This window comes from Centroberyx affinis, unplaced genomic scaffold (genome assembly GCF_046629955.1).
Source record: "Centroberyx affinis isolate AG114_WGS23_722 - 3 ecotype Tasmania unplaced genomic scaffold, CSIRO-AGI_Caff_v1 ptg005267l_1, whole genome shotgun sequence".
NCBI classification, from domain to species: Eukaryota; Metazoa; Chordata; class Actinopteri; order Beryciformes; family Berycidae; genus Centroberyx; species Centroberyx affinis.
Window position 1 is genome coordinate 1 of NW_027282624.1, and position 20664 is coordinate 20664.

The following is a 20664-nucleotide window of genomic DNA, read 5'->3' on the forward strand; positions in this document are numbered from 1 at the left end:
GTTATCTCTCTCCCTACAATACAGATAGTCATGGAGTTCTGGACAAAATCATATCTAACAATAAAAATATTCTCAGATTTGGGTCCGAGGGACAAAATCGCATCAAATGGGGGTCCGTGGCCCTAATGTGGACTAAATTAGGGGTCCTTGGTATGAAAAAGGTTGAGAACCACTGGTATAGAGGCAGTGTTAGGGGTCTTCCATATTCACTACCACAGTGAGGGCTATTTTTGAAAGATACAGAAACTGGAGCCAGCCACTGCTATAAATGTATGCGCTCTCACTGCTGTAAGACATTTCGGATTCTGTAAATGTCCATAGAAAGTGGCTTATGTGTTTTTCCATCTAAATCTACCCAGCTCTTTTTCGGGTGTAAAGTTGATAAAGGTTCTCGTCTTACCGGCCACCTCAGGGGGAAAGACGCAGCGGTTGCTCTCGGGGTCCAGCACCATGGGGTGTGTACAGAAACACATGTATGAGCCATCTGTGTTCAGGCACTCTGCGTCCACACACACCGACTCGTCCAGACACTCGTCGATGTCTGGAGGGAAGAAAGACGAAAAAAAAAACCCACAAAAAACGACAGAACTTGGTCAGAGGACTTTGTGCATCGTGCCAGCTGCACTTAATGATTCTTCACACCCACTCACCAATGCACACACACAGTCATTTAGTGTAAAATTCATTAACCGAGACAATTTAGTTCCCACTCACTCACAAATGCTTGCACACACAAAACCAGTTTTATATTGCTGACAACAGCTCACTTCAGCCGTCACTTTGTCCACCTACTTTGGCTTAAGGAAGGAAATCAGTAAAAGTTAAAGTCCTGCAGCCTACATCAAGTAAGTGATCAAATTATAGCTGGACTACAACTGGATCAGCTTAATTGAGGTATCAAATATCACAGAAATATAACCCTGGAATAAAAGCTAACATTTGCCCCCTTTATTTTCTCGAGGAATATGTATAGAATGGATATATATACACATAGCCAGTGTGCATATTTGATACACATCAACATTTGTGGCTATAGCTGCTGAATGGGCTGCATGACTGAAATAGTCATTTGGCCCATGCCCATTTTAAAAATATCCATCTGTTCCTTGATATATAAAAACATTTGCACATATAAAGCACAGAAGCTTCAGGCCAGACCTGGGGTGGTTTTCTTAAATTGTATTATGACTCTTCAGGTCGGGCATAATGGGCCTCAAACCGACAACCACGCCAGCCAAGACCCAAACCTCCACTGGGCTTTGCTCTCCGCCCGGTCCTCTCCTGTCCCGTCATTTTGTTCAATAAAATAGTCCGAACCTGGCATGTTCCTACCACAAAGACCACATGATAAGTAAATAAAGCTAATAACGGAATATAACAATAATGAGGCATCCTGCTTTCAAGTGCTCCAGGTTTCTGCAATATGAATGGTAACACTTTACAATAAGGGTACACTAAGGGTTAGTTAATGCTTAATAAGGGTTAGCTAATGCTTAATAAGGGTTAGCTAATGCTTAATAAGGGTTAGTTAATGCTTAATAAGCCTTAACCAACCCTTAATTAACAGTTAACTAATGTGTAATTTACTAATGGTGTTCATGTTAACTAAGGTATTAATTTATACATTATTTAATAGTCTATAAAGATGACTATTAAATAATGTATAAATTAATAACTTAGTTAACATGAACACCATTAGTAAATGATTACCAGACACATTAGTTGACTGTTAATTAAGGGTTAGTTAATGCTTATTAAGCATTAACTAACCAAGGACCAGCCACTGGCACTGGTACTGGAAAGTGTGCCGCCGGAAGTTAGATGCTAAGTGGTTAGTTGCTAAGTGGTCATTGCTGTGGTGTTTTTATATTTTTGTACCCACCTTTGGTGTCGCAGATTATTAACTTAAGGCCGAAGTAAAATGTAAAACATTGTAAGACTTTTTAAAGACTAACTAAACCCCAAACCCAAATCTGTGGTGAAGCCTGACATCTAATGATGAAAAGTAGGATACTGAACTCGCCATCTGCTATTGGCTGAACTTTGGTGCCAGGTGATGTCACCACCTGTTGTACTCTATAGAAGGTGACATCACCTGGCACCAAACACCAGCCAATAGCAGATGGCCAGTCCAGTACCCTAATTTTCACTGACTGTCTGTATTGTAGGTAGAGAGATAACAGTAAAACTATGATCAGGAAGTTATGTTTGTTAACTTCTTGTAAATGAAATAATACTGAAGTTTAATAATTCATCAATTTGCTGTGGACCCCCTGGAACACCCTCAAGGACCCCTGGTGGTCCCCGGAACACACGTTGAGAACCACTGCCCTAAATCACAAAGTGGGGCTGCAACAGAGAAGAGTGTCCCATCCCCTCCATGTCACCACCTGTTGTACTCTATAGAAGGTGACATTACCTGGTACCAAACACCAGCCAATAGCAGATGGCCAGTTCAGTACCCTACCTTTCACCATTAGATGTCAGGCTTCACCACATATTTGGGTTTGGGGTTCAGTTACTCTTTAAGGAACTGTAGACTGGTGCTCAGTATTTTCCGGTCCTCCTACACTGGTCGCCCAGAGCCATGCATGGTGAAATTATTCTAGAAATCCACCAAACTGCCACAGAAACCATTCGGGGTAGCAGCCTGAATCTTATTTTTGCCCGACGGTGGCTTCACAGCTTTGCAGCAACTATGTAGTGCTGGAATTCAAATGTAATAGACTTGTAATAGAACCTTGTGTTTTTCACATCAGAGAATTAAAATATAGTCAACTGGTAATTGGTTGGGCTTTGGTACCAGTGCCAGTGGCTGGTCCTTGATGCCATACGTGGATGTGCTTTCCTCATGGTTCAGACATGCGTCCGCCCTGTGGTTGGTCTCCTGCATTAGCCGCTGTGCTCTCCACCCTGTCCTGTCTAAATAATATGTCGCTAATGTAGCAGAACACCACAAGACTCTGGGCTGAGGCAGGTCCTTAGTGTTGGTCAGGGAGCACAGTGTGATCTATTTAGTCCCAGCTTGATTAGGGTCTAGTGTAAGCTGGTGGGCCTTCCTGTGCCTGGTACATGCTTCATGCAGAAATGGACACAACGGAGTGGCCGTGGTCAAAATGACGCAATTGCGCCCAAAACGACTGGCCGCACTGAAGTCGCGCAAGGCCCTTCACCACCTGGAGCCTATCCCAGCATGCATTGGGTGTACGGCAGGGAGACACCCTGACTAGTCTATGGGTGCATCCCAAGTCTCTTATTTTATATTTCCTCGCTCCTCTATCCTCGCTTGAACCGGAAGTCGTTCTGGTCCGTCATTTTGAAGGTCGTCCCAAAGCTCTTATTTCTGCTCCGAGGAGCGAGGAGCGAGGAGGGATCTCTGAGGAGCGTGGAGGGATCTCTGAGGAGCTATGAGCGAGGATACACGAGAGCAGCCTTCCCGGAAGACTTTCAGCTGAACGCCATGACGTCAATTCTCCGCCCCTACATCTGGCAAATTTGAACGAGATGGCGGAGAAACAGTGCAAGTGTAAATGCCCGTTATTTTATGCTTTTTGATATATAACGTTAATGCAAGAACATGGGGAACCTAAATTACATTTATTTAATCCACAACCCGTTTTGTCATGCAGAAACGGATGTCGCTTCACATGACGCTTCAGAGGAAAGGACGTCTCATTTCTCTAAAAACATATTTCCTTGTTTCCTCTCTCCTCGCATGGTTTCCTTGCGTCTCTCCATGCATCCTCGGTGGGAGGGACTAAGACGCAAGGAAAAGACGCAAGTGAGGGAAACGTGGATGCAATTTAAGAGACTTGGGATGCACCCTATGACAGAACTAACACAGATAGATAGACACTCCCATTCATACCTATGGACAATTTAGAGAACATGGGGAGAACATGTAAATTCCAGCCAGAAAATACAAAAATACAAACTTTGGTTGTGTGGACCCAGAGCTAATCTCAGAGACACTGTGACACCATCAAATGGAACCAATTTTATGATAACATAAAAATGTCTTATATTTGACCAGACTAACACCACTGGTTAAACATGGCCAAGTTGAAATAAATGGGTCAGGCAGAACTTTAGTTGCATCTTTTCTTTTGTTTTTCTTACCTAGGAAATACATTTATTATGACGATGGGAGGATGACGTTCTCAAAATGTTCAAAAGGGGGCATGACTGGAAAAAGGCTGAGAACCACTGACTTAATCTAAGGCTGATCTGAGTTCACTGATGTAGGGGTAACACTAATTCCACAAACTGTTACCTCCTATTCTTCTCCATTGTTACATATTGCATATATTGACATTTTTATCACTATTTAGATAGATACAGATTTTCGTATATTACATATTTTGCATTTGTTCGTTGTTTGCCTTAGTTAAGTGCTATTGCTGTTTTTCCTCACACAATGTTAATGCTGTATTCCATACTAGTGCTGGGCGAAAAAGAACGAACAAATCATTTTGAACAAATCATTCTCGAGCTTGAAACATACAGAGTCTGTAGTGGTATGTTCCACCCACTTTGAGTTTCCAGCAAAGCTCTTTGAACAAGTCCGGCTAGTTGCCTTTCTCCCCACCCACTCTCTTTCAAGCCTATGCACTGAGACAAATGGCTTCTGTAAATGATCAAAGTACATGCTACAGTGAGCCACAGTACCACTGTCAATGATCGCCACGTACCTTTACAAACAAAGACAAACCCGCTCTTTGAGGAAGCAGTGCATTGTTGAGCGAGCCGTTCATTTGGGTTCTCGAGTTTCAGTACGTACGTAACCCATATACTAAATACTCAAACTCAGTTTGACATGAGAGCGGTACTGAATGCTGGAGTTACTGCTCATCTTGGACAGCCTGCAAATCACACTGTGCTTACAGTAATTTACAAAAACAGAGCTACTGTTTCTTGATAGACATGTTTTCACTGAAAAAACACATTTAATACGAACTGAATGACTCGTTCATATGCCTGTGTACTGAAATCTTGAATTCGACTCGACATGGCAGTAGTATCGAATGCTCGAGATGCTGCTCGTCTCAGAGCACTTTGCGTGACTTCTCAGGACAATGCCCAGAAATGATGAAGAGCGACTCAATCTAAGGAAAAAACACGAAGTTCGATTCGAGAATACTTGCTCGAAATGAACGATTCACCAAAAAGACTTGATCTGCCCAGCACTATTCCATACTTCCATTCATACATTCTACTTAATATCCTCTAGTGTTGAGATTGTCAGTTGCGTATATTTACATAACCTACATTTGCTTAAGTTTCATCTTATCTTGGAGTGCACCTGTGTAAATAAATTGAATGAAGCGTTTGCGTGCATATACGTCTGTGTGTGGGTATATATATATCCTTGCATGTGTGTATTCCTGTATGTGTGCTGTATGTGTCAGTGTGTGTGGTGTTGTAGAGCCAGAGTATTTTTTTCTGGGTTTTTTTCACAAATCGTGAAGCATTTAGAAATACAAAAAACATTTTAGACATTCACATTTTTTACTTTTTTTGCTTTTGTTGTTGAAATTAAAATTGCCATTTCATATAATAGGATCGATACAAACACTGAAAATACGTGTTTACAGTGATGGTCATCTTCATTGACTCTCAGTGCAAATTTCACGTTCTCCAGTCCCAAGAATAACACCAAGGGCCCTATTTTCGTGATGAAGTGGTATTTTCGAAGTGCCGAAGTGGGAGGAGAGGTGCAGTTGGGGGGGGGGTCGGCGCCAATCCAGTGGCACAGTGCAATGTCGGTGTCAAGGATTACCTGTCGTGTTCAGTCATGTTCTGCGCTACTTTACCAAGCCATGCATGCACAAACAGATCCTATTCTGAAGCTTACCGAGCCATTTTGTGGATGATCTGCCGGCCAATTTGACTTTGATGTAAATCTAGGGCGTAGGGCGTGTGCTTTGGCTAAGATTTTAGCATCATTATTCAAAGTGATAGGAGAGATTATAGTATTTATAGTATTTAACAGTATTTATTTCACAATCAACATGTTTATTGAGGTGGTCATACTGCTGTCTCTTTTTTGGTATAATTAATTACTTCATGTTAACTAATCTTTTCCTTTTTTTTTCCTTTTTTTTTTTTTTTTTGTTTATTTGTTTTTTTTCTCTCTTTATCTTCCCTTTACTCCACTTTTCCTTCTCTTTTCTTTTCAGTTTCTTTTAATATTCTTTTACTTATTTTCTACTTTTCCCCCTATTTATTTACCAGTATTACTTTACCTATTGATTTGTTTATATTGTTTTGTTCTTTCCAAACTTTTTGGGGTTTTTTATTACACTCCATTAGCCCCTCGGGGTTTCTTTGGTCTTCCTTGCACATGCTCTTTATGATGTTGGTATACATTATGGATAATTTGTTTGAATTAATCTTTTGTGCTTAAAAAAAAAAAAAAAAAAAAAAAAAAGATAGAGAGCCAAAATGATCCACAGTTTGGTTGTCTTTACCTGGCTTGAGCAAGTGGGTTATGGATGCCTCAGTCATTGTGTGTGGCAAGGCTCTTCGGTCTAGTGAGCCTTTGAACATAGAATTTTTTTTTTTATTCAATTGGGTAGCCATCTGGACCAGGTGCCTTGCCGCTCTGCATTGCCATAATGCATTCGAGACTTCCAGGTGCTTTCGTGGTAGAGAGAGTTTAAATTAGTGACTATTCTAATCGTAAGTAGAGTTAGACCAATTGTAGCCTTTATTGTAGAATTAATCAGTGGAAGCCCTTAACCTAAATTGATTATCATCCTCGGGTTCAATGGAGAATTTTAGTGTCCTGTAATGGTCTAAATCAGTGGTTCTCAACGTGGGGTCCGGGGACCACCAGGGGTCCTTGAGGGGGCTCCAGGGGGTCCCCAGCAAATTGATAAATTATTTAAACATCACCATTATTTCATTTAGAAGAAGTTAACACAATTAGAGAATGCAGAAGAATGACTGTTTTGATCATAGTTTCTCTGTTATCTTTCTACCTACAATAGGGGTCCTTTGATATGAAAAAGGTTGAGAATCACTGGTCTAAATGAAACTAATACAATAAAGTCGATGAGCTTTGTTTAACCCTGACCTCTGCATTCCAGCTTGGTGGGGTCGTAGTCGTGGCCGGTCTTGCAGTAACACTCGTAGCTGCCACGAGTATCCAGACAGAAGCCTCCTTTGCACACCTCCTGGCCAAACAGCGCACACTCATCCGCATCTGCAAACAGGCAGAGAGAGGGCAACAAAGGGTTTACTACTGCACACGAGTGCACAAACACACACACACACACACACATAGAATATAAAGTTCCATCACCGACTAGGAGAGGCTGTATCGTTGGTTTCATAAGTTTACATAGACTTACAATGGAGACCCAGGAGCTACACATACCATTAGCATAAATAAACACCTATGCACAGCAGATTTATTTTGGTAAGTAGCTGTTGGCTGCTCAAAAAGTCAGCAGTTGCCAGATGATGTCATACGCTAATTTGCACATAGAATTCCTCTAGTCGCATGTACAAATGCTCACAGGTGTGAAGGTATACACACAAACATACATGATATCATGGATAAACCTGTCAGGGATAACCTGTCATCTATTTGCACATAAAATACACAGGATCATGAACAAGAAAAGAAAAGCAAAGGAAAGTGGAAAAAAGAACACAGTGTAGAAGATGAGTGGCAGCATGCAGTTCCAGAATGCAGAGACGAGGCTTTGACTGGCCAAATCCTCAAAGGTCTCTGTTTCGGTACCTGAACTCCTGTGTGTGTGTGTGTGTGTGTGTGTGTGTGTGTGTTCCTGCTGTTGGTTTGGTTGGGTGTTGGTGTTTGCAGTGGAGAACAGTTTCCCTAATTGAAGACATGTCCCTGAATATTGTTTCTCTTTCTCTGTCTCTCTCCCTCTCCCCCTCCCTCCCTCCATCCCTCCCATATTCAGCGACCGCCACATTTCCCTCCACTCGGCCGCTTCTTCAAAAATTCAATTACTCAACTAAGGCTAACTGAATTAATTTTTGTGTTAAGGCACAACGTCTTGTTGACGTCTGCGAGCGGGTAGGAGAGGAGAGGAAATGGGATAGAATAAAAGGAGAGGAAAAGGATGACATGGAATGAGAGGAGAATAGAATGGTGGAGAGGCAGTGAGAGTGAAGGGGAAGTGAACACATGTGGAGATCATATGTCTAGTATTTGAGACTGACATTTCTAGCCAAGTGCTTCAGCGCACTCACACAGAGATTGCAGCTTGCAGTGCTTTTGCTACATCATCCCTCTAATTTAAGCTGATTGCTGGGTTAGCTGAGGCCAGATCATGGGGTTCTCAGGTCATTCCCAAACTCCTCACCTCCAGTGTTGTCAATGGATTGTGGATTGTCAGTGTATTATGAAAGAAATTAGGAAAGTAAAAACCTATCCCACTCCCAACTCTCAACTGCTGAGTAGTTTATCCGCTCTGACGGGATCCTCAAACCTGTACTGAGAATTGAAGGGTTTCTTGAAGTTTATAATTGTAATTGTTTAGATGATCTGTGTATTGTTCTATAGGAACATTTACAAGTCCTATAGGGGCTGTGGGGCCTGCCTATAGGGTGGGTAAGACCACTGGAAAGAATCTATGCTCCTTCGAAGAATCCTTCAAGATCTCATCTAAATTGATTTCCTTTTGAGAGGAAAAATTGAGGGAGTCCCTCTCAGAGAAGTTCTACTGGCTGACCAGAGGTGTCACCAGTGTGAGAGTGACTGCTCAATATCTTTCTTTCTTTCTTTCATTTTTAATGTCATTTTATGTATTTTTTCTGTTTTATGTGAAGTACATTGTATTTGCCTTGAGTATGAAATGTGCTATATAAATTTTGCCTTGCCTTGCCTTGCCTTTATATATCTATCAATGCTGTACAATGTATACTTAAGTCTATTTTGTTTATTGTATGGGAATTGTCTTTTTACATATTAAATTGTAAGGGTAATAGGTAATAATTGTAGGGTTAATACCACATCTTATCAAAAAAGCTTCTATAGGACCAAAATATTACCAAAAATCTTCCGCACAAAAGGTTTACCTTTAAAATAAGTTAAAAAAAAAGTCAAAAAGTGTACACTAAAGAGAACCGTCAGCATGATGTGTCACGGCACCCGAAATTGATCAAAAATGTACTTGCTGGGCTGTTATGGTATCGTATGGGAAACATTGAGAGCGCAGAAAAGTAACCAAACATGTCCTATGTAGCACTAAAACATTACCAAGACGCTTCGACATAGCACCAAAAATTTTCTATCGAGCACCAAAAGGTTACTAAAAAACGTTTCTACATTGCACCCAAAGGTTATCAGAAAAGAGTTTATGTAACAACAAAATGTTCTCAAAAAATGTTCTCCATAGCAACAAAAGATAACCAAAAATGGTTCTATATTGTACCAACAAATTATTAAAAAGTTTCTTTATAGCACCAGAACAGGTTCCCTTATGATTGCAGCCAAAGAACCATTTAATATTTTGTGCAACACTGACACTTCTAGCCTTGGACCAACAACTCCGGTTTGCTTCAAATGATGTAAACTGATGTAAAGCTGCAGACAAAATGAGGTATTTTGGCATTAGCACAGCGAGTCTAGTTTAGAAATACAGTTTCCAGGGGTGAGCAAGCTGATGAAATTTATGTTCCAATGAGTTAAACCTACCTTTGTAGCTGCCAGCCGTGGGTACTCCATACACAGAGTCTCCATTAGGGATAAAACCTCTTCCGGATGCACACATCTGGTTAAACTGGTCTGAAAGGGCACAGGAACATAGGTACAGAGGTTTAGCATATCTATATATGCATGAACACTATGTGCATATCTATGTATGCATACAGTGTTCACTTTATTAGGTACACAAAACAGCTCACTCCACCAGACAGTGAGTTATGAATAAATAAAGCAAAAGTACAAATCATGCCGACAGGGTGGAGAGGTTCAGTTGCTGTTCAGCTAACTGTTAGACTGGCCAACACTTTTAAAGTGGTCTGATGGTTGGTGCCTTCTGGAATTTTGGCACTTCAATGTCTAGAGTTTACCGAGAATAATTCTAAAACCGAAAACCATCCATTCAGCTAAAATGGCTCGTTGATGGGAGAGATCAGAGGAAAATGGTAAGAGTGGTTCGAGCTAACAGCAAATAGCAGCTCAGCACAACAGTGGTGTGCAAAAAGACATCTCAGAACCATAACTGGTCCAAGCTTTAAGCAATCTCGGAACCCATCGTCTGTTGGTCTGACGTACAACTTGAGACGTGAGAATGGAGTTGGAGTTGAGAGACGACGTCTCATATGCAGATATCTGTTTATAGAGATTAGCCGAAATGTCGTCTGGACCTAAAACACCTACAAAAAGTATCGATGTTTGTGTATTGTGTAGAGAAACGTTCGACTCTTGCGTCTCAAGTTGCTAATCGGACTGTAAACAATGACCGGCGCGTGGAAGAGGAAGTCTTGGTCCGGACGTCAGCTGGCTTCACCGGAAACCCTGAAATATTGGCCGTCGCCCCCAGAGTCTAATCATAGTCAGACCGATAGACGATGGGTTCCGAGATTGAGCCTTTGTCAAATAGAAACTTCCAGCAGAATAAGGATGGTTCAGGAAGATGACAGTGACTTCAGTTCAGTCCAGACCAGGGTTTCTGTTAGACATTTTTTTGCTGGCAAACAAAGCTGGTAAGATTTCAGGATTCCGGACAAGTACAACATTTACTGGACACATGTTTTAAATAGGCTAGAATAAATTTAAATAGCAATACAAACCAAATGCAAGGATCCAACAAATGCATTCAGTCAACAGATAGGAAACTTCTTGCGGGCCTTTTGGCTGTCAGCGATCTGGTGGAAGAGTCTTGCTGCCTTCATGTACTCCTTCTAAGCTCGTACTTCTGAGTTTGACAGCGTAGTCACATACTTTTTAGTCAGACAAAAGTAGCTTTTTTTGCTGAATATTTTAGAAACCGAGTGGTACAGGGCTCCTTTTTGCCTGTGGAAAATTTTCAGCACCTGATTGAATCTAGGCCTCGAAGAACCCGAAGCTGCTCTGGAGGCAAAAGCGGGGCCCCAGCTGGTACTATAGGTGTACCTAATGAAGCGGATACTGAGTGCGTCTGTGCTTTATTATCCAGATTTCTCCCTCCTCCTCCTCCTCCTCCCCCACCCTCTCGTCCTCCTCCTCCTCCTCACCGGTGCCGTTGACGGGACAGGGGTGGACCTCGCAGTTGTCGCCCCAGCCGGCGCCCAGCGTGCAGCAGCACTCCTGCAGGGTGACGTGGCTGGTCAGCACGCTCTCGCACAGGTTCTCGTCGTTCAGGCGGTAGTAGCACTCCTTGCGCTCCACCGACGACACTGAAGGACGGACGGGGGGAAGGAGGGAGGGGAGAAGAAACGGAGGGAACAGACAGAGGGAGGCAACACGACAAGATGAGACGTGAAGTACGACGCATTGGCTTAGTTGAGGGGTTCCAAAGCCATATGACGACATGACAAGAATCTAAACACTACAGCAGCTGAATTCACTGACTAGCACATCTTCAATCAGAGAGGAGGGACTAATCAATGACCTCAGCTAGTGTAACATTTGGTTGGAATAGAAAGCTACAGACTCTCTGGTCACGATGGCACATGGTTGAAAACCAGTGTCTTTGTTGACTAGAAAGATAAGATGCCAGTGTTCGGGAGTAGATTAATGTAATTGAACTAGGAGTTTAATTAGATAATTAATTACTGATCATCCTGTAAGAAATAAAATGAATACTGTGTTTTTTTTTTATATGAATAACACACTCTGTTCTTTGTTCTCAGAGTAGAGTGTCTTTTTTTTTCTCTACATACCATGGTGAGGTAATCAGTGCATGTATGCATGCACGTGTGCTATATATGGTTATGAAATTATTTTGAGTGTTCTTATAGGTGAGTAATAGTTTATGCTATTCATACGTGTGTTTCCGTGTGTCCCATATTTAGGTGAGGGTTTTGGCTTTGAGTCAAGAAATCTGAACTGTGGGTTTGGCTTTATGCCGAGATTTATGTTGTTGTTTACTCAGGTCTAAGTGGACCGTCTCCACTCCTGAACCATGCATGTCTGAATAAAGAATCCACGGAAGACCCTTGAACCTTTGTTCATTCAATTTGACCCACAAAGGTGAAGCTAATTTTTCCCCTACAATCCATCAATAATTAATATAAGGAAGATACAGATGTATTTATTTTGTCCTTGTATTGGGGAATTTAATACAAAAGTAAACAAAAGTTTTGTTTGTTATGTCTGAATTTCTTCTTTGGCAATATGTACTATTTATTTCCATAGCTAGTCCCTTTATTTCTTTGGTATTGTCCGTCAATTGTTGCTGTGGCACCTGAATTTCCCCAAGGGGATCAATAAAGTGCTATCTTATCTTATCTTATCTTATCTCTTATCTTATGGACACATCTGCGTCATTTTAATGAAGCTCACTGAATTTAGTTGAATTGAATAAATTCTTGAAAAATGTGGAAATTGATTGAAAGTTGAGGGAGGGGAGGGGAGCAGTTCGAGTACAGTGGACCGAATTATTGACGAATATTGCTTAAACTAACAGAATATCACCTGAAAATGAGACAACCAAAATGAAATGGTGGGGGGCCATCAGTTCAAAACTAATAATTTGGGTTTGGGTAAGCATGGAAAAAGTGCCTAGATAACTAATAAGATTTTCATTCAAGACCCATGTGGAATACCTTACCGAAAAACTGAGGATTCAATTTGGATTTTTATACAGAAACAAAGCATGTTTCATACAGTCCACAGTCATGACTGGATTTGATTATGGAGTCATTTTGTATTTGCATGCTGCCCCTTCTACTTTGAATGCAGTTTGCCACAGTGTGTTCACTCTCACCATTGTGATTTGTATCAGAAAATTGCTGGTCTTCTAAACAATGACAAGGGAAATGAATTGCGTCACATAAGGCTCTAGTGTTGAAACTTCCCCTGTATCTCGCATCTCTGTCTTTTCAATCCAGTAATGATGCTACCAGACCACAGGACTGGTTAGTTTAGCAAGGGTGCGTTCACACCCAGCATGTTTGGAGCAGTTTATTTGAACTCTGTCCAATAAAAAAGCTACTTGGGAGTCCATGTGACTTTTGTTTACAAGCCCTATAGTGTCCCCTTCTTGTCCCCCTCAGTGATTTTAAAGTCATGAGGGGACCCATCAGAATTTGACTAGTGATCCTTTTTCTGTTACGATCCACAGTTTGAGAAACCAGTTGTAGAAACACATAACAATAAAGCTGCAGCTTGCCCCCCCCCTTCCTTCCCCGGGTGACATTTCCCATACAGGGCTGTTAAGTGGAACAATTAGAGGCTGTAGAGCAGATCGGCCCCATGATGGATGTTGCCAGCCTCTACCCTCAGAGCACACATCTGCTTCACACTGCTTTAATCATGTACCTGGAGAGCAACACACACACACACACACGCACGAACACACGCAGGTGCACACGCACTTATACACATTTACTTCCCTTTCCCTTGCTTAGTAATGGGTTTCAGTCCTGAATGCCAGAGATAATTACAGATAGCCGGCCATTTGTTTTGCAATTGTCCATTCGCAGACAAGACACTGCTTGTAGTAGCAAAAACATGGAAATGGTCCTTTTTGCATTCCAGAAATCGCTCTATGATTATGTAACATAAAACAGAAACAAAAAAAGAGATAGTAGAGAACATTGCTGGTCTCACATGAGGGAGTTAAGTTACCAAATTAACTAACTGCCTCATAATAGCAGGAATGTAACAGTCCTTAAAGGAATAGTTCACCCAAAAATGACAATGTTTTCATCATCTACTCACCTTCATGTCACTTGAAACACCGGTGAAGTTTGTATGTAAATATAACACAGTGAATGAATGGAGACTGTTTCTTTAGAGTTCCAAAAAGGGCAAAAAATGACCATAAAATGACTCTAAACACATAATCCAAGTGTTCTGAAGCCAAGCGATTGCACTGTGGGTGCAATAGATGTGGGTGCTAGATTTTCCCCACTCACGGCATAGCCCTGGTTGCCCTACAGTTATCTGGTGCAAGAGTCTTGCTGCCTTCATGTGCTCCTTGTTAGCTCGTTCTTCCAAGTTTTACAGTCATAAATACAACTCATTGTGTATTCAAGTACTTTTTAGTCAGAAATAACAAAATGGACCCTGAAACAAAAGTAGCTTTTTCGTGAGTATTTTAGAAACAAAGTGGTACAGAGCTACTTTGTGCTGCAACGGTAGAAAAAATGTCACTGGTCACATTGTCATTTTTTGTCCTTTTTGTAACTCTAAAGAAACAGTCTCCATTCACTCCAGTTTTTTTGGAGAAGGCTGCTATGAAGCTGAGCCAACTTGCTGTGTGTTATATTGACATACAAATTTCACCAGTGTTTCAACTGACATGGGGGTGAGTGGATTATGACAAAATCTTCATTTTTGGGTTAACTATTCCTTTAAGATTAAGATTCTTGTACAATGGTTTAAAATCTGTTGTACATTTGGATACTTGATGAGAGGGGGGTAATTTAACCCTAGATGTATAGTCTAAAAACAGAAATTATATAAATACTAGTGGAAGCTGAAAGTGGGTTTAGCTGAAACTCTCTTTGGTACATAGTAGTATAGTGTTGTCAGTGTCCTGTAGAAACCTTGCTTTTCTAGTGTCTGTTTTTCAGGAGATGAGAAAATACTGGTTGGTTTTTCCCTTTGAAAGGAATGAATTTTTGTCATTTTACACTGCATCATCAATGGTTTGGTTTATACCGTGGTCACGTCATATAGGAAGAAGTGGAAGAACATCCTGTTGCTACAACTTGGAATGGTTCACGTTAAATTTATTGGAATGCCCAATTCAAGATGGCAATTGGAAGGTCAATTGCTACTTTAAAATCAACCTTAAACAAACTGTAACACTGTACTCACTTTTAGTAGAGCTGCTTGAATTGTTGGGAATATAACTGATAATTTTGATTTTTATTACCTTGGACTGCAACCAATTGGTGGATTTGCTACAGTGTTTGTCACCTCCACATCCATGACATGGGAAGGAAGTTTTCAAAGCCTAAAACTCTACTAAATAAAAAATCCCAGTTGGCAGCTCATATTTACAGTAAAGCAGATATGACATGACTTGGCAGGAGGGCAACATCAGCTGTCAATGACAGAAGAATGGTAAAATTGTAGTGGAGGTTTTGCAGGACAATAACTGTGTGTAAATTCAGATGGCTCTTTGTGTGACTGGTTTGCATGAAGGCTGAAGGCGGGTCACCTGTGGGAACAGGGCTACACTTGGCGGTCATGGGGTTGTACTCCTGGCCATCCGGACACACGCAGAGGAAGGAACCCTCGACGTTCTCACACTGGGCTTCACCGCACACACTGCTCAGCAGCTCACACTCGTTCACATCTGTTGGGGAGGAAGACGAGAACATGTTGGTAAGTGGCTAGCACTAATAACTGTCGTTACCCTCTGTGGGCGACCACTTATTGCGAGCGTGCTGCACTGTGCGCAACCATAAGTAGGGCGTAGGTAGGCTTGTCCATACGTCATCAGGGAATTACGCATTGGAGCAGGATTGCAGGGGATATAAAAAGCATTTGACAGATGGCAACGTGCAGGAGGTGGGCAAGTTCGACATCAACCCAAACAAGGCAAGGTAAACCTGTCGTCCCCTACGAATGATGAAGCCTCCATATGGGCCAATATGGGCCATATAACAAATATGTCACCTTGTTTTGAGCTTTAATTGTAGTTCCCCCTTGGGCCAATCAGTGTAATTCTGAAGACTGGAATGCAGCAGAGAGATGCATCATTTCCCCAAGTTTTAACAAAATCAGATGAGTGGTGTCTGAGATATTGGGCTTCATGCAGGAAGCGATATACAAACAAATTTTCTCTTATTTTAGTTCGTATCCACGATTTGTTCTTATTTTGTTAGTACCCATTGATTTCTGGGATTCACCAATGTTTTCTTATTTTTGCTCTTCTCTTAGGTAAGAGAAAATTTTACGAGTGGTCGAGAGCACTCTTACCAAGATAAGAAAAAAACATCTCGTTTTCACAGTCCACAAATTGTTTGTCCAACGCAAGGAAACATAAGTTTTAAATTTGAGGAACATAAAAAAACGTGTGAATATCATATAATCAAATTTAGATTATTATATGTTTTAGAGTAATTATAATGATTGGATTATTAAATTTGTGGGCTAAAGAAATATTGGTCCATTGATCCCAATTAAGACTATAAAAACCCTGATTTGGATGGTTAAGAACGTTTGCATCTGGAGTTGACTTCTCTTATTTTTTTCTCTTAACAGAAAATTAAGAGAAAAAATAAGAGAGATTTAAGAGAATGTTCCTGCATGAGGCCCATTGTGTGTGACACATGTATGACAGAAGAAATGATGAAGAGCCCCCCTCCCCCCTTGGGCTGATCATTGTAATGAGAACACAGTGGTGAGACTGCCCCACATTTTGGCAACAAATGTTGTAGCGCCAACACAAACCCAATCAGTGGCATTATGAGATATCATGTGTGACGGATGGACAGACGGAACCAGGACCGATCCATAGTCCCTCCCCCAATGTGACTGTGGGGTACAATAAAAGGACAATAACGTTGTTCCATCTCAAGCCATCTAGCATGGCTCTATATTCTCTCCACATCACTGCGGTGTGGTCCAGCTTCTTAATGAGCTAGAAAGTGTTAAGGAGTCAGCAGGGATGGAAAGAGTGGGTGTGCTACAAGAGGGGATCAGTAAAAGCGGGATAGCAGCCCCGGCCCCGGCCACAATGGAAAAGACAGATTGTAGCCCCTTAAGAGGTGATATACTGTGTATACTTAAGGGTATTTCCAGTTGTGGAGAATAGGACTATAGCAAACGTAAGTCTGGAGCTAGGATTTTTCACTCCCCTTCTTTTGGGTTATACACTCCATTTGGCCATACTCTAAATATCTGCTGGCCTTGCCTGTGAAAATGATATTTTCATATGTTGGAGCTAGGGAAATGCTGTGTTAGAAAATATAGAGGCAGAAAAATGTCAGCTTGTTTAGTATGTATGTGGCTATCCATGATATAGGCAAGCACACATGCTAATGGAAAGAAACACACAGGCACAAATGTGTCTTACTGTACTAGATTTGTTAGGACTTTCCATTGACTACATGGTTATTATAGTTTTCCATTTGTCATTAGTTTTTATTTTTATTTCGTTTTGACTTTTTGTTTTAAATTTCAGTTTAGTTTTAATTAGTTTTTACAGCGGGTTTGCTAGTTTAGTTTTTATTTTTTGAAAATGCTTAGTTTTAGTTTCGTTTTTATTAGTTTCAGTGTTAGTTTTAGTCTTTTTTGTAATATGGGGTATTCGTCAGGAGCAAGATTCAAAAATTCAAAATACTAGGCTTATGTATGAAATAAATAGACAAAGACGAAAACTAAAGACATTTTCTCTATAATTTGAGTTTATTTTAGTTAGTTTTGTTAGTTTTGTAAACACACAATACAGTTTCAGCCAGTTATCGTTTTTTTGTAAAGCCTCATTTTTATTTTTATTTCAGTTAACGTGTTTTTTCACACGTAGGCTAGTTTTCGTTATTTCTTTAGTTTTCGTTAACGATAATAACCTTGCTACATTCATTTCCAAACTCCTAACCCTAAACCCAATTCCAATTCTAATCTTAACCCTAAACTAGACTATCCGTAACCCTTACCCTAACCTAAAATTAATCCTAATTTTAATCCTAAACCCAAATCCTAATCCTAATACAACCCCTTGAAGAAGAAAAAAATGACTTCAAAAAAGAGTCCTCACTCTCAAGCTCTAACATGGACATAAGTACAAAAACACACACACACACACACAATCACATGTAAAATCTATTTGTGTGTAATTCACTGATTAGAAATGTGGCTATGTGATGACTACACAAAGGTATTCCCCTGGTCCGTGGAGGCATGGTGACTGCATCATTGTGAGACTCGGAGCGCAGATGGCCATGGCGTTCTCCTCTCCGGTAATGGCCGCCAACTTGGCTCGCTGCATATATCTGTCATCGCCGGCCGCTATAAATCAAAAGCCCAACAACCAAGCCCCACCAGGTATACACGAAGCAGGAAGAGGATTGCTTGAAATTAATTCCACCCTCCAATTCTCTTGCCTCCCTTGACTCCTAAGCCCTTTCCTCGTCCTCTCCCTCAGCACCAGCTCACTCCCCAGAATCTATAATTCATCGGTGACATTAAAATGCATAGTTTTACTGGTTTCATCACGCTTGCAGGAGCCCTAATTAAACGACGGATCTATGTGGCGCGACCCGGAATGCCCTTTGGGGATTTTTCCACCGCCATTGATGGGGTTCAATTTCTGCCCAGGCACGGAGGCCGGCTAAAACGAGAACAAAAACCCATTCGAGTTTTATTTGACACACTCCCTTTTTTGTCTGGCTCGGGAGGCAAAGGAGGTCTGACCAAAGGGGATACCGGCCTGAGATCTTGATCCGAATTGTAGCAAAACACCAGGGAGGAAAGACTTTCACAGATCACTTAAATCACCCCAGCAGTTGAGGAAGAGCTTTTCAAACCGTCCCTGTGATGGGAAACAGGAGTACAGATACCGTCTGATTCTCAGACCTGAACAAAAAAAAACAAAAAAAAAAAACGGTAAAAACAGACAGCAAGGAAAAAACAGTGATAGCTCTGTTCCATCTGGGAAACGGGGAACAGGGACAGAGAGAGGAACTGACTGAGCTGAGGTCTGCCTTTTTTCTTTTTCAATCTTCATTTATCCTGGGAAAGTCGACTGAGCTCTTTGCTCTTTTCCAGGAACAACCTGCTTTACATTCGTACGGTTACACCTGATTCATACCTGGGAGCTGTCCAGTCTCCAGGGGCACCTTGACTGCAGCTGTTGACATGGTTGGCATATTACTAAGATAAAGATTGTTGTAGGGCTGGGCGATACGGACAAAATCAAGTATCACAATATTTTTGACCAAATACCTCGATATCGATATTGCAACAATATTGTAGGGATGACTATTGGTGCTTTCACAAAATATTTACGCAATGAGATTTTTGATAAATAATCATCAGTAATGTGGATATAATGACTAAGTGGGTAAAGACAAATAATAGAACAGCTAGAACAGTCTGGTAAATTCAGAAAATGACATCACTTTACTGTAATGCAGCCTTTAAAACCAGGAAAAGACAACACTTATGCCATAGCACGATATTACCATATCCAAAATCTAAGACGATATCTAGTCTCATATCACAATATCGATATAATATCGATATATTGCCCAGCCCTAGGTTGTTGCTGTTAATACTGAAAATTAAATTTGTAAATGCAACCATTATGAGTGTGAATACAGTTGATAAACATGCCACACTAAGCATTTTAAAAGTGTAATGGAGATTATAAACAATGCTTGAGGACTTACTTTCACCGATGGGGATGAAAAAAATAGGATTACTGAGGAGCTCAGCAAGTTTTGTAGCAATCGTCCAATCATAAGCAAAGTTAAAAGCTAAAATGTCATAGGCCACGCCCACCGGAAGTAATTTTGACCAAATTTAGAATTGTGATTAGTACCTGTCCACTCAGTATGTGTATTAAATTTCATGAGATTTAATACATCACTTGTGAGATATAAAGTTCTAAAAGTTTTAGCACCCCCTATTGGACAATTTTGAAGTGCTATAGTTGACGAACACTTTTCAACATACCGTATTTCCTCTAATATTAGCCCGGGCCTTTATTTACCTCAACTGCAGAGGGTACCAGGCCTTTATTGGGAGCAGGCTTATATTAGAGACAGGCCTTTATTTCTAATTCCCTCTGTTTGATAAGTATATCTGCTAATATTTTAGTACGAAGCCTCTTTGTTTTCTGATCTGCTTCTGTTGGGGTTCGTTAGGTAGCCGTTTTTTTGTTACTGCGATGCATTATCAATAATTACGGTAATCGACGACGGCACGCTCCAGAGACTTCCGCCGGCCGAGCCATCTTGTGGCATACTGCCATCTTGTGGCACTTGTACGTTACTACAAACTACAGTTACATTATATAACAGGCACCAGGAGTTTACCGGTATCCACCGTTGTTTTTTCCTTTATTTTTTTCCCCGGCCTGTATTTGGGGCCGGCCTTTATTTGTTCGTGTCGACCACGGCCCCGGCCATTATCGGAGACCCGGCTTTTAATTGACTGCTGGCCACTGTTAGAGGAAATACGGTGAGTGTCAAGTTTGGTGAAGATTGGATACACAGTCAATGAGTTATGGCCATTTTTCTGCTTAGCAACATTCCTGGTCACGTTCATTAGTTAATTGTGGCTATGTCGTTAAACCAATCAGGGAAAAAAGTTGAATCCTTGTGTAGCTAGATAGTGTGGTGTACACATTTTGGAGGCAAAACATCTAAAATTGTGAAAGAAGAAACAGAAAAACAGCCATTTTTCGTACGAATATGGTGGAAACTGAATACAGTATGTGCACCTAACTTTAACGGTTCAGGAGTTATTGGCTTGTTATAGCGCCACCATCTGGCCGTTTGGTGTAATTTGTGTTGCCCACGTAGCAGCTGAGATTTGAAACCTACCTAAGTTTGATTGCTGTGAGTCTTACGGTTTCT

General features: G+C 41.0%; 1 protein-coding gene across 1 annotated transcript in view; it reads right to left on the bottom strand.

Moving 5' to 3' along the window:
* Positions 1 to 400: 400 nt before the first annotated feature.
* The window catches only part of ltbp1 (latent transforming growth factor beta binding protein 1), a gene marked incomplete at its 3' end in the record, with an annotated part of 174087 nt that continues 153823 nt past the window's right edge, over positions 401 to 20664 (bottom strand). Inside the window, exons 28-32 of the mRNA XM_071546423.1 lie at positions 15297 to 15434; positions 11197 to 11358; positions 9674 to 9763; positions 7079 to 7207; positions 401 to 541 (exon numbers count right to left, since the gene is read on the bottom strand). Coding sequence (XP_071402524.1) covers positions 401 to 541; positions 7079 to 7207; positions 9674 to 9763; positions 11197 to 11358; positions 15297 to 15434 — 660 coding nt within the window. The remainder of the gene's footprint in view (positions 542 to 7078; positions 7208 to 9673; positions 9764 to 11196; positions 11359 to 15296; positions 15435 to 20664) is intronic.